The sequence below is a fragment of the Mirounga leonina genome, unplaced genomic scaffold, assembly GCF_011800145.1.
Source record: "Mirounga leonina isolate KUSES-001 unplaced genomic scaffold, KU_Mleo_1.0 Mir_114, whole genome shotgun sequence".
Classification (NCBI taxonomy): Eukaryota; Metazoa; Chordata; class Mammalia; order Carnivora; family Phocidae; genus Mirounga; species Mirounga leonina.
In genome coordinates, this window is record NW_023270265.1 from 17,817,996 (window position 1) to 17,833,066 (window position 15,071).

At 44.0% G+C, this 15,071-nt stretch overlaps 1 protein-coding gene across 2 annotated transcripts in view; it reads right to left on the reverse strand.

Moving 5' to 3' along the window:
* The window catches only part of PANK1 (pantothenate kinase 1), a 53,783-nt gene extending 39,110 nt beyond the window's left edge, over positions 1–14,673 (reverse strand). The window contains exon 1 of one of the 2 annotated variants that reach the window (XM_035024697.1): positions 13,805–14,673. In XM_035024697.1, coding sequence (XP_034880588.1) covers positions 13,805–14,507 — 703 coding nt within the window. In that variant the 5' untranslated portion in view covers positions 14,508–14,673. Of the gene's footprint in view, positions 1–12,868; positions 13,142–13,804 lie in introns of those variants that run through there. The other variant, XM_035024705.1, reaches the window with a different exon arrangement.
* Between the last annotated feature and the right edge of the window lie 398 nt (positions 14,674–15,071).

Genomic DNA, 15,071 nt, shown 5'->3' on the forward strand with positions numbered 1-15,071 from the left:
AAAAGAGGATGCAACTTTAAAAATATGAGTATTCAAAATATTTTAAAGATTTTATTTATTTATTCATGACAGACAGCGAGAGAGAAAGGCAGAGGCAGAGGGAGAAGCAGGCTCCCCGCCGAGCAGGGAGCCCGATACGGGACTCGAACCCAATGTGGGACTCGAACCCAATGTGGGACTCAATCCTGGGATCATGACCTGAGCCGAAGGCAGACGCTTAACCATCTGAGCCACCCAGGCACCCCAAAATATTTTATTTATCTGGTGCCATTTAGTTTGGGGACAGAGTGCCCTTCTCCATCATTAAGGTAATATTTTCCAAACAATTCAGCAGTGGAAATTTATTACATCTGAGCTCTGGACCTCACATATGAAAGAGATAAAAGCAACATCTTTACATTGGTTTACTTTACAAAACGCATTACACATTTAATGTAAAGTTCATCTATGGAAACAACGCTGTTTTGATGACTGTAAAGGCTAGACAGTTGTCACTTATAGACGATAGCTGTAGTCTCATAAACTTCAGCATCCAATTTATTTTTGTACTTTGTTTGGATTACACAATATGGAGAAAAGTTTGACTCACAGAGAATAGGTGCAAATTCTAACTGTTTTTTGAACAGCTTTCCTTGCAATCCGGGGATTTCTGGAATCAAAACTGATTCAGTAACTTGGAAAGATTTACTGAAAATGTTTCACAAAAACATTTACTGAAAATGTTTCACACTGGAAATAACTAACAACTCCTCCTTTTGCTTGTAACAAACATAAAAATCAAACAAAAGTACCTAAACTTTAGAGTGAGCACTAAAGCTCTAAACTGGACAGGTTATTCATTTACTTGTTATTATATAACTGACCTATGCCAGAGTGAGAGCATTTGCCAAGCAAAAACTAAGTCTTGCCTAAAATTCAATTGAGTGTGGTACGCTTGTACTAAAGTGGTAATATTAACCTGTGCAATTTTATGTGGACATATGTGCACGGGCCGAACTTTTTAAAAGACTTCAGAGCTACCAATTTGCCAATCAGTGGTCTGCTTATAAGAATTCAGGAGAAGCTTATTCCAAGGTCTACAAAAAAATGGGTTAATCCAGCAGCAGCTCTGTTCCAACTAACATTAAGGGTTTACTATGTGCCGAGTTCTGCGCTAGGAGCTTTACGTGCAATATCTGATTTAATTCTCCTAACCCAATGCGGTAGGCAAAGATGACAGAACTGAGGATGAGAAGTTAAGGAACTCACCGAAACAGTAGTTAGGTGGTTTCCAACATGTTTTTTAACGACAGCTTTTAAATAGACAAAAATATTTTTAAAGAAGAATTTTGAATGAAATATTTGGACCCTTTTTAAAAGTTCCATCCTTCACGTAGCTGATGCATAACAAATATCCACTGACTAAAAAACAAAGGAGCATACAACCCAGCATAAGAACAGATATTAGTAAGGTCCCTAAATTACTAGACAATATCACATGATACTCAATACTCTGTCAAAGAAGACAAAAATGTATAGAATGCATCTGAAGCACGTTTTTCATAAAACAGAAAAACGCCTAATACTGACAAGAGTAAGCCAGTCCTGGCAGTTACACAGGTAAGAACTCACTGATGTTTTAACTGGTTTGATCCCCAGGAATGCTTGACAAACAAGAGTGATACTAAACAGATTCAGGATCTTTTTCTTTGTTTTTGTGATTAATTTGAAATGCAGCGTCATCGGTCTAAAGATTGTCTGGAATGGCAAACCGCACAAATTTCAGCAATACCCCTCCTGGGAACCTCCTCTAAACCCCAGGTTCAACCTTTTTTTTTTTTAAAGATTTTATTTATTTGACAGAGACAGAGATAGTAAGAGCAGGAATACAAGCAGGGGGAGTGGGAGAGGGAAAAGCAGGCTTCCCGCGGAGCAGGAAGCCCGATGCGGGGCTCGATCCCAGGACCCTGGGATCATGACCTGAGCCGAAGGCAGATGCTTAACGACTGAGCCACCCAGGTGCCCCAGCTGAGGTTCAACCTTGAATGCAGCCCCTCCAGGCCTCCAGCCTGAGCCCAGTCCTACTTCCTATGTGTGTTCAGGATGAGTGCTAGCTTGCCTGCTCTCACCAGAGTGGCTGCAGAGGAAAGAAGGGTGGAATTCTTTTAATAGTGTTCTCAAACTCTCAATCTCAAGACAAAAACTACATAGGAGATGAGACACAAGTCAATTCTAAGCCAGTGAGTCTGGGGTGATCCCCAAGCACCTTTTGGGTGCATTACAAGAATGAAGTTTCAAGTCTCACACCATGAAGAAACGGTTAAAAATTAATCATAAACAAACAATAACAGGGACTGGCAGAACAAACAAACAAAATCTACCCCACCTCCGCAAACTGAATCCTTCCAGGAAACACAATGTCAAATTTTCATCTACCTAGCAACAAACAGGATGCAACAATTTTATCCGTGGTTAGATAACTGAATTTATTCCTCTAACTGTGCACCATAAAATATTATAGTTCAACTGAAAATAACACATTGTTAACTTTTTTCAGCAATTAACAGATAAGGGTTATGTTTTTAAAAGGGGTTCTTACCTTTTAGAAATACATATGAAAATATTTACCATCGAAATGATATATCTGAGATTTGCTGCAAATCATCCAGTTTGAAAGGGGAGGTTTGGATGTAACAGATAAAAGAGGATAGGACATGAATGGATAGGCTGAACGATGAGTGATTAGCACTTCTTGGATATACACGTTGGTTTTATATAACGTTTGAAATTTTCCTAGATAAAAAGATTTCTTTAAAATCCCAACACTCTCCAAATATTCCTACAAGACAGTGAGAGGACAGTGGAGCATGAGTAAAACACAAATGGGATCGAACTGGGGAAGTCCCTTTTTTTGCCCAAAGATCCTGCTTTTGGAAACAAACATGCCAAGCTCCTTTCCCTCTTGGCTGGGACAAATTTCAACTCGCCCGCTCTCACCAGAAACATGAAACGAAGATACTCCAGCAACTCCACCCTGCCATTTCACCAACAGTAAATTAACTTTAAGTCACCCTAGATAGGTGCAAGGCTCATCGGGGCCGGACTTAACACCTATTTACAGAAGAAACGTTGGTGTTTCCCAATCCACGTGTGATGAACATACAGCTCAAAACAATTCAAGTCATCCAAAATAAAAACATAGGGAATCATAAAATGAGCATAAAGAAGCCCAAAGTTACGATTTCCCTGTGATTAACACTTCGGTGCAGCACGGATATATATCTGTATACCTAAAGTCATGTATACTATTTTCTTCTCCTTTCCTTAGTTCTCCTGCTGCATTGCTGGTATAATAACACCTGCTTGTCCTACCTACTGGGTGATCCAGCACTGAACCCAACTGTATTTGGGGTAGGAATTTAAGAGGCAGAAAGGGAGGCAGATAACAGTGCATTTCCAAATTTTACCCTTACATCATAGCGGGCCCTCAAATATTTGTAGAAACTTGCTTTCCTGAGAATGAAGCTCCTTTGTCTAACTCCCCATCTTCTGGCATTGTCCTACTTAGCAGAGGACACGTTGGCCTTTTCCTCCCCTTCTGACTCAAATGCCTTAATAATTCAGCTTATATTACTGATGTTCTCTGGGACTTTCCTCTGCGTGACCCATGACCTGTTTTCTAGTCAGTGGCGTACTGGTAAATGTTTAGCAACTGGCTCTCTAAAAATAAAGCCTTGATTTTTACTCTTCACTAATTTCCACAGTATAAATACACCCACCGTAGCCAATTTCAAGCTACTGACATAAGGACATTGAATGCAGTTAGAAAGTAATGTGTACAGCCAGCTCTCAGGGCCTGTAGGAGCCAGCACCAGCACATCAAGGGGACTCCTCGTGGTTTGTCTCGGATAATCCCATTTTATGCCTGTGGTCCTGGCATAATTATTCATGATACCCCTCACCACTCTTTAAAAGTGTTGATGAGGGGCGCCTGGGTGGCTCAGATGGTTAAGCGTCTGCCTTCGGCTCAGGTCGTGATCCCAGGGTCCTGGGATCGAGCCCCGCATCGGGCTCCCCGCTCAGCGGGGAGCTTGCTTCTTCCTCTCCCTCTGCCTGCTGCTTCCCATGCTTGTGCTCTCTCTCTCTCTGTCAAAAATAAATAAAATGTTTAAAAAATAAATAAATAAATAAATAAAAGTGTTGATGATAGGGGCACCTGGGTGGCTCAGTCAGTTAAGCATCTGCCTTCGGCTCAGGTCGTGATCACAGGGTCCTGGGATCGAGCGCCATGTCGGGCTCCCTGGTCAGTGGGGAGTCTGCTTCTCCATCTCTCTCTGCTCCTCTCCCCCATTCATGCTCTCTCTCTCTCTCAAATAAATAAATAAAATCTTTGAGAAAAAAAGTGTTGATGATCTCTTATGCAGTCACTCCAAAGAATAAATCACATTTGGGCCACTTCCTTGTAGTAAAAACCTTCTATAAAAGATAAGAAGATGTGATATCTCCTTGCCCAAACAGATACTACCTTCCTTTCCCTAAATACACAGCATGTCTTTAGATGTTCTTCATCAAACATTGGTAGTTGGGCAAGTATGAATAATAAGCAGACAGCCTCAACTATGTTCACGTCTTCTAATCCATACACACAGAGTTTAGTGACTTTGGAAATGCCTTAGTATTTGAGTAAAATCAAGCCAGGTAACTGGCTTCAGTTTACACTCCAGCTTGGAATCACGTGAAGCCAAGTATCACATGTAAAGTCTAGTGCAGGGATAAAAACTGGTTAGCGCCTGTGGGACCCATAGGCTTATTAAATCTCAGTGTTCAAGGTCACCCAGGTCAGTACTTACTTAATCCCCTTCATGACAACCCCAAGAGGCCATCCTCCTGTCTAAGCTTTAATGCTGTTGGCAACCCATTACAACCAGTACTGAATCGCATGGATGATGGAGTCTGGCAGATGAGTCTGTGGGTCTTGGTTTCTCAGAGGGTGGGACCCCAAGGAAAAGTCAAGATAAAATAGCTGTCTTTAAATATCTAGTGAGCAGTCATGTAGAAGAGAGATTGGACAAAATGTATGGTCAAGGTAGAAGTTATGGGAGTCTGATTTGACTACGTGTAAGGAAGGGCATCTAACACCACCACCCATAATAGCTAACATTTGAGTGCTTACATTCTGCCGGAAGTCTCATCACACTGCTGACCCACATCAAGTTTGAAGTCACACAAGTCCACCCCTGCCTCTCTCACTCCTGGACCTCCTGCCTCAGGCTGTAAAGGAGTTGTTTGTCCAGAAGCCCCAGATGATTCCTAGTAACCAACACCGTCCAGGCTGGTCCCCGCTCCCAGAGGTTCGGGTAGGCTCACACTATCCAGAGGCGCAAGCCAAAGGCCCTGTGGCCCCGATTCAGCATAGAGTCAAGGCCAGGTGCCCCAGAAGGTTCATGTGCTAGTCTTAAAGGCAACAAGTGCCCAGAAATATCCATCTCCTCATCTGCCAGAACAAAGTTTGCTAGGCTGCAGGTTAAAAAGAAGGCCTAAGAACTCCACGCAGCTGTTCTGAATTCTGAAGCCTTGTCCGATTCATGCAGCTTTTACAAAGGCCAAGCGCTCACTTTCCTAATCCTTCTCATCTCTTTTGTGCATTATCTGCCTCACCTAAGGGCTGAGGTATCAAACTGTAAAGATCAAAGGAAGGAACTTCCTTTTTTAAAAATCACTTTGTCCTGGCACTAGATTAGCAGTAAAATCAATGACAGTCTTCTTAGTCACAAAGTTGCCAACATTACCCTCAGACAGGGCATGCTGTACTCCATTTCAGGAGTTGCAATGGGGCAACTTAAGAAAAGTGACAATGAGGTCATTGAATTGTGACACAGGCCATGTGTCCTGCTTCTAGAAACGTCAGAGGGAGTTAGGGGAGCTTCCACACAGGATGTGATGTTAGGTCAGTTTAGAACATACCCGGAAACCCAGGCCCAGTCTCAGTCCGGGCAAGATGGAAATTCTGAGATTTCACAAAGTTTTGAAAGTCTCTGTGACTAAATAACAGCAATAATACTAATATTAAATGACCTTTATTAAGAGTTGCTAGTGTTAATCACCAAATGTCTTTTACTGTGCACACACCAGGGTCTAGTCATTCTATTCTACACTTATCTACATTTTCCACATTTGGTCCCCACAACTAGTAAGATGGGCCCCATTAACTCTATTCAAGAGATAGTCCCAGAAGTTGAGGATCTCACCTTAAGGCTACACTGTTATTAAACAGTGCTGGGGCACCTGGGGGGCACAGTCAGGTGAGTACCTAACTCTTGGTTTTGGCTCAGGTCATGATCTCAGGGTCCTGAGATGGAGCCCCGAGTTGGGCTCTGCGCTCAGTGCGGAGTCTGCTTAAAACTCTCTGCCCCTCTCCCCCCACTCTCTTTCTCTATCTAAAATAAATAAATAAGTCTTTAAAAACAAAAACAAAAACAAAAACAAAAAACAAACAAAAAAACCCCCCACAGTGCAGGGAGACTCTAAATTTAGGTCTGGTGGCTCTAAAGCTCTTTCCACTACAGAACACTACTCACACTTTCCGAGAGCCCTCTACGGTCCTGAGTCTAGCCCAGCAGAGTCAAAATCTGAACTCTGACGGTTTTACCCGGAGTCCTTGTGCCCTCCCTCAGTTTCTTCACCTGAAGTAGGAAGATCATGATAGGATCTGTCTTACCATTGTCTGAGTATCTTATAAACAACAGAAATTTCTTTCTCACAGTTCTGGAGTCCAAGATCAAGGTGCTGGTGGATTCAGTGTCTGGTGAGAGCCTGCCTCCTAGATGGCTTTTGGTGGTAACCTCACATGGCAGAAGCAGGGATGGAGGGGCAGGGGCGGCGGCTAGCTTTCTGAAGTCTCTTTTCTAAGGACACTAATCCCAGTGGCTCTACCCTCATGACCTAATCACCTTCCAAAGGCCCTACCTCCTAACACAATCACCTTGGGGGTTAGAAGTCAATACATGAGCTTTGAGGGACACAAGTCCACAGCAGTACCCATCTCATAGGGTGCTAGGAGTGTTTGTTCAGATAATCCATGTAAAGTCTTTAGCTCAGAGTCTGCCCATAGTAAGTGCCCCGTAATGCTGGCCACTGTTACTTCCACAGACACACAGATCAGCTTTTTGCCAAAGGTACAGACTGCATACGCTTATCTCTTCCGAAAATTTTACAGAACACACTTCTTTTCCTGACATAAATAATAGGTTTATTGTGGCAGAAAAAACAGCCAGCTAGCTGTCAATGGACTTAGACCTGGGTCTGAATTTTGGCCCTGACATTCACTGAATACAGGTCTTCGGGCAGGATACTTCATCTCTCTGAGCCTCTCTTTCCTCATCTGAAAATGGAGAGTGGGGTTGGTAATTTGCATACTTTCATAAAAACACAGGCCTTTAGCTGTTGCTCAATAACAGCTACTCTGATTACTCAATCAAAGTGACTACTGTTAAGTACTCACTATTGTCATGAGTTTTCCCATCCTCTTTCCAAACTATAGAGAAATCTGCTAGAGGTCCAGATCATTATTTTGATGGAACAGCCGCTAAAAGTAACATTACCTTACCCCTTTGAATTGACGGAGAATACGAACACACACACACACACACACACACACGATTAGCCAGCTCTAAGCATCTACGAGATGGCATAAATTAAGTAATGAGATACCAAGCTTGACAGCTGCACTATCTAGAGAAAAGGTCTACTTAGAAATTCTGTGCACCACATTTGGTACACTGAACAGTCTCCATATCTGAATCAGAATACTGCTATCCCAAGGTGAATACTGACTTACCAATTAAAGCTAAAACACATGTAATTAAATATCATAGAAGTCAAACCTTGACTTATTTTTACTTTCATGGCATTTGATTTGTATTAAAACCACACATACATACACCAGCCAGGCTATCACAAAACCAAACCAAACCAAACCAAACCAAACCCCAAACCTGTCAGTTAAAACCAGGACTCCTTTGTGTCCCTACTAATTCTGTTTCCAAAACCATGATGGCTTTTTGTTTTATTCACTTGGTAAGCGTCCCACATGCTAAAAATTAACAGTACTCTTTCCATCTTTGGTTACCGTGCCAAACAAATATGCTTCACATTAATGTTGAAATTCATTTACTGGTCTTTTGAGGAAAAGTGTTCAAGTGTCTAAAAGATCCTGATACCTGACTTAACCTCTTCAATGCTGGACACTTGGGCCTTCAATTCTTTTTTATTTTAAATATTTTGTTTATTTATTTGAGAGAAAGAACATGTGAGAGCGAGCACAAGCAGGGGGAGTGGCAGGCAGAGGGAGAATCAGGCTTCCCACTGAGCAGGGAGCCCGATGCGGGGCTCGACCCCAGGACCCTGGGATCACGACCTGAGCCAAAGGCAGACGCCTAATGACAGAGCCACCCAGGAGCCCCTAGGCCTTCAATTCTTAATCTTCAGTCCAAATGTGCATTGCACAACTCATAATTTCATTGACAAACTTGGGAATCTGACCATGTCCCAGAAAGTAGCAATAGTATAATGAGCCCTTGCTTTCCATTTCTCTTTTGTTCTTGAATATGCATGCTTCCCATCCATCTAGAAGCACTGAATATGGTTGTTGTTGTTTTAAAGCGCATATATCTACATTCTATGCAGATACAACCAGAAAATTCTATTATCTTTTTATCCTGGTTTTTCTAATTAGCCTGATTCAGAGGTAGTAGAAAGCCCAAATGCCAAAGCTAAATACCCCAGTATTTAGAAAATCGACACCTCTTACTTTCACAACGGTGGCTAGCTAAAACTGGTAACAGACTTCGGTTTCTTCGGTTTGTACCCATGAGTATGTTCTGTGCATAATGAACTCTCACCCATTTTCTGCTAGTAGTGTTCTATCTAAATGATTTGAGAAGCCAGAACTTCCCACCCCCACCCCACAGGAGGCTGCCAGCACTGATCCAGTCCTTATTCCTGCTTGTTGCCGCACAACAGAAGAGGGAATGGAGAGGGCAGCACTCATCACCCAGCCTTCTGATGATGCCCAAATATTTGCCTTTCTGCAGCATAGTGTTCGGTGACTCCAACAATCCCCTTGGCATTTTTTCCTCCCTCCACTAGGGTGGCTCATCTAACAGTGTCCTTGTGGTCTAAAATATCCAGTATTTCAAGGCAACATCTAAATACTACCTTGTGCCATTTCTGTTCCGCCTCCAAAAAGAATGTATTCGCCAATCTCAACAAAAATAACTTAAGGGGCTCCTAGGTGGCTCAGTCGGTTGAGCATTGGACTCTTGCTTTCCGCTCAGGTCATGGTCTCTGGGTGGTGAGATCGAGCCCCAAGCCAGGCTCCTGCTCAGCGGGGAGTCGACTTGAGATTCTCTCTCGCTCCCTCTCTTCCCTGCCCTCTCCTCCCGCTTGCCCATGCGTGTGCGCTCTCTTTCTCTCTCTAAATAAATACATTTTTAAAAACCAAACATACAAAAAACAACTTAAGAATGAGTTATGTAGGAAGTTGTTGCTGCAGCGATGTTTATGATATAGAGACCCTCGCTACAGCCTAAAGCTAGGAGAGAAAGGTTAAATAAATTCTGGTATATCCATATAATGGAATATTGGGATTATAATACACCATTAAAAATGATGTTTGCTAAATGCTTATGCTAAAATTTTATTTTTAAATAAAAGTTATCAAAATCTTATCTTAGTATGATCCAAAATTACCTGTAAAATATGGTACATTTTAAACATGTACCATAGTTTTCTCTGAGTGATGAAACTGTGAGTACTTTTTAACTGCTTTTTTTCCTACATGTTTGTATTATCCACTATTTTTATTGGGGAAGGGTAAAAAAAAAAAAATCATTGTAGGACTAAAAGTGTTACAGCTAATCAAATAAAACATTTTGGTCTTTCTTATTCTGAGTCTGTATTTTTTTTTTAAACTAAGTCAGTCTGAGGTTGTCTCTGCCAGCTTTGTTGTCCTGTTCTATGGATTAACAGTGGACAGGATTCTGTATGTGGGTGATGACAGCTGGCCTTTGCTGAATAACTGCTATGTGCCAAGCAGGAATCTAAGTTCTTATTATACATTATCTCATTTAATCCTCACGTCAACCCAGCGAGGTAGTATGATTATCTCCATCTCATCATACTGGAACTGAAGCAGGAAGGTGAAATAACCGGCCTCAGGCCATCCAGCTGCATTTCAAACTCATGCCCTCCTGGGTATGAATGGCTACACCATTTATAACACATTAAGTCCTCACAGCATTTTATTAGGACTATTAGAATGTTTCAAAATATTTGGGAAATGCGCTGACTCCATAAGGTGCTACTTACGTGTACTTCGAAGAATCAAAGCACCAAGAAACAGGCCAAAGGAATCTCCCAGTTGATACTTTATGGAAATTCCACTGCAGGACTTTTGCCAAAGTCTATCTTATGGATGGACATGGCTACCTCAGTGAGGTAGAGATGTGACTTGTACCTTTTCTCCGTGACCTCAATCAAGTGTTCATGTCCCCAAGAAGCAAGGCATAAGAGAAAAAAACTATATCACCTATAATCAGACTTCCAACTTAATTGAGGAGATAAGACAAATAACACACATGAAACAATCAGCACAAGGCAAAAAACCCAAACCATAATTAAATGCTTAACTATAACTAGTGTAGAAGTCACGTGGAAAGACCTCATCAGCTGTGAAGTGTGAGAATTTGAAAGGTACAAGAAACCACACTTGAAGATCACCTAGCCAACTCCAGCATCTCAAGATGAGAGCTAGTAACTTGGTTGAGGTCACAGAGCTGCTGAGTAGCTGAGGGAAGTCAGGTAATGAAGGAAGTTCGATGAAGCGGTTAGTCTTAGAAAAGCCTTCCAAGGACAAGTAGTGAGGTGACAGTACTTTTCGATGAACAGCGGACAATATTCCTCTCTCCTGCTTTAGCAAAATCAACCTGCCACTGGTCTGGTGTTTAGATTACAAGCTTGTAAAGAGTCCCTGCACTGAGATTTCATTTTTAAAACAATTAGAAACTACTGAATTGTTTGTTTCATTCCACTCATTGTTTTTAAACATCAAGTATTTTATGTACTGCACTCTAAGCTCGATATTACCAAACAGAAACACACCTACTCACATCAGCATTCCAGATGCTTATCTGAGAGAAGTGAGATCTGGCTGTCTTTAACACACCTCTGGTTTAGGTAGTAGACTCAGGTGTCTGATGTTGTAAAATGGTAAGTAGGAATTATTTGCCTAGCTTTGATGCTTCAATCCCCAACATACTCTTACATTTTATTTAAAGCACCCAAAACTCTTTGTTATAGTTGCTCACATAAAATCTATCAGTCAGGGATGCCTGGGTGGCTCAGATGGTTAAGCGTCTGCCTTCAGCTCAGGTCATGATCCCAGGGTCCTGGGATGGAGCCCCGCATCGGGCTCCCTGCTTGGCGGGGAGCCTGCTTCTTCCTCTCTGCTGTTCCCTCTGCTTGTGCTCTCTCTCTCTCTGCCAAATAAATAAATTAAATCTTTAAAAAAAATCTATCAGTCATTAGAAAATAGGGATATATTTAACTCTAAGTGGATTAGAGAACCTAAATATGAACTGATTGAGCACTATCTTTTTTTATAAAAAGATACCTAAAAGATACCTAGGCAAGGTGTAAAGATATTAAACCTAGTTTTCACTGAGGAATTTTGGTAGTGAATACAGCAGATGTGACTCAGAACACGTAAAATTTATTTCAGAAATGTTCATTCAAATTTGAGAACAGAAAACATGATAGGATAATGAAAAGTTGATTTGGATGAATCCCTTTTACTTTTTTTTTTTTAAGGATCTTATTTATTTATTTGACAGAACCGATAGAGCAGGAGAGCACTAGCAGGGGGAGCAGCAGAGGGAGAGGGAGAAGCAGCTACCCCCACAGCAGGGAGCCGGATGTGGGGCTCGATCCCAGGACCCCGGGATCGTGACCTGAGCTGAAGGCAGTCGCTTAACCAACTGAGCCACCCAGGCGCACTTTGATGAATCCCTTTTAAAAGTTTATAGGTAAGTGTCCTGGTCACTGAATTTAAGATAACTAAGGTTTTTATTTTTGTAAAAAATACAAACCACTTTAATTTCTGACACCAAACATACAGGCATAAAGTTACATTTTCTTGTATTCTAAGATAATAATCTCTGTGGGTTTGCAAGCTCAAATTAAGGCTCAAAATGGTTTTTTCTATGCTTCCAATCTATTATTAAGAGTGTACTTTAAATTCCTCAAAAATTACTTAAAAAGGTGTTGTGCTCTCATAGACCATTTAAGCTAGCTGGAATACCCAAAAACTCAATATAGTTCTCTTTCAATATATTTTAGCAATTTACATTGCAAACTGTCATACAATTTGTACACATAGATCAGAGAAATAACTAAAATGTGGTTTTGAAAGAAGTAAAACAGGTTAACAAATCATAAGTAATCAATATTAAGTCCATAAGGAAAGTAATTTTCTAACAAGTCTCAAAAACAAAAATAAATACAAATTCAAGTGCTAAGTAGATGTCCTCCTTACAACCATTGCCAAATCTCTGGGGCTTCCAAGTTCCAGACAAGACTTCTAACTTTCAATCTGAACATTTCAGATCTACAAAATACAAGTGTCAGAGTCACGTCCCACACCGATACTTCCTAAAGTCTCAGAGATTTTAACTGGGCACAGAAAAATTAAGAGTCTAAACAGAAACAAAAAAGTTTGCCAAATACCAAGTTTTTACAGATATATCCAAAACCTATACTAGCAATTTCTCAGTATCAGACATATGCAAATGGTGTTGGATGCAATCACTAATTAGTGATGCATTCTACTTACTTTGCTTTTTGCCATTTATAAGCTTCATTAAAGACACCCAGAAAGAGGTAACCAGTTGAATGAGGTTCGGCTCAGATGGGAAAAACCGGTTGTAAACTCGATCTACAAATTTACATCTCACAATGTCCTGCGGGGAAGGTACTCTTTATAGACTAATATCATATACAAGCTTTAGACTGTGAAATTACGCATTTCAGCTTTTTACGCCACACACACCATTAGAAACCCTCAACTCTACATCCCCAATTCCCGGAAAAAAAAAAACACAAAAAACTCCACCTCCAATTTTCATTGGTCCACATAGTTCCGGCCCACATGGTATCAGTGGGTGTGTCGCGGCCAACAGGTCCTCTCATTGGCTGCGAAGAAAAAGCATTTAATAGGCTGTGATTTGGGGGGTTGTCAAACTCCACGCCTCCAGGCCTGGCGCTTGCCAATAGACCCGAGGTACTGGCGGCTACTCTGCGATTCAAAGGACAAGGTGGCTGCCTGAGCGCTAACCCCAGAAAGACGAACTCTGAGAAGGAAAAGGGGCAAGGAGAAGGGAGAGGACGGCTCCGGCTGTCCCTCCAGCTCTACCCCTACTCCTGCACCCCGAGAAATGTTCTCACACGTGCATTTTCCCATCAACAAATTAGTGAGGCGGGCGATGCGCTAGCCTTTTTTAGAGTCGTGACCGAAGGAGCAGCGCAGGATCCGCATTCAATCGGCCCATTCTACAGACCGAAGCAAACAAGAGTGAGGCTTAGGCTGCGATCTTTAGTGCTTGGCGCCCCTGGGGAAAGAATCAGTCCCGGGAGCCCCCTCCGTACACTGCCCGACAGCGGGCGCTGAGGCGCACCGGGCGCGCTGCGGTGCCTGCCCCGCCGCTCCCGGGTGCTGGGCCCGCGGGATGCGCCTGCCTCGCGCCAGCGCTCCCCTCGCGATGGGACTTACGCGGCCTGTTCTTTCTCCCAGAGTCCATTCTCCTCCGCAGCCGGCATTTCTTGGCCGGGGAGTCGTGCTGAGGGGGCGGTGGCTGCGGCTGCAGCTCCGGCAAGAGCGGGAGGCGCGGGGGCGCCGCGTCGCCACCGCCCGCGGGGCCCCGGCTGCAGAGGCGCGGCGGCTGGACTGGCGGCGGGTGGAAGCCGTTGTGCAGCAGCCCGTTCACGGCGGCAGCGCCGGCGTCGGCGGGGGCCCCCGGGGCGTGCGTGGCCGAGTGCTCCGGCCGCCCGCCCCGGTCGCCCATGCCGGGGGCTGGTGCGGTGGCGCGCGGGCCCCGGCTCAGGCGGCCTCGCTGGAGGTCATTCTCGGGCGTCTTTATTTCCCCGGATCCTCCCTGCGGTTTCCGATTCAGCAGCCGCAGAGCCGGCGCCGGGGGATGGCGAGCCCGGCGCTCCTCCCCTTCTCCCACCGGCTCCCCCCGCTCCTTAGCGCTCTGCCCCCCGCGCGCCCGCCCCGCCGCGCCGGCCGGGAGCATACCGGCTCCCGGCGCGGAATCCGAGAGCCCCGCGGACCCCCAGCCGGGGCCCCCGCAACCCGCCCCCTCCTGATACCCGGGCCGTGCGACTTCAAACGCGGCTTCCTTGCCTCCCAGACCTGTCCCCGCTACTGAGCATGCCCAGTGCTGCCCGCCACCGCCACCGACGAGTTTCAACATGGGGAATGAAGTTCTCAGGGTTTGCAAAGAGATGGGCGGGTTGGGCTTTGTATCTCGGAGCAGCCGAGAGGGGACTGGGCGAGGCTGGCGCTAGAGGAGCAGGCAGCTTGGGGAGGAATACGGAGGCACACAAATATCTGTAGAGGTTTCAGGTTTGCTAATCCTGCCCGCAGTGGGCTAGACACCTTTGCAAGGTCATTCACGGTGTCACCTCCAAAACCCCTCCTCTCCTTGCTTTGTGTGCGTGTGTTTGGTTAAGTGACCAAACTACTCACAGGCCTGAGTGGAGGGAGCAGAACGATTATTTATAGAAAGGTAAGCTGATTTGCGAAGCAAAGGGAGTGAAATTTCTTTACTGGCCCACATGCAGACACCATGCGGTTTCCTGGAGTTGTCTTTGCGGGGAGGAAACCTAGGAATACAGTGTAAGGACAGTGAAGGACACAGCTGCACACGGGATTAACCGGTGCTGGAAGAGACCAAGTACACAGAAGCAGTCCCAAGCTATAAAAAGCACTTTCCTCACCCAGAAAGGACTTCAAGAGACAATGTCATCCTATTTAT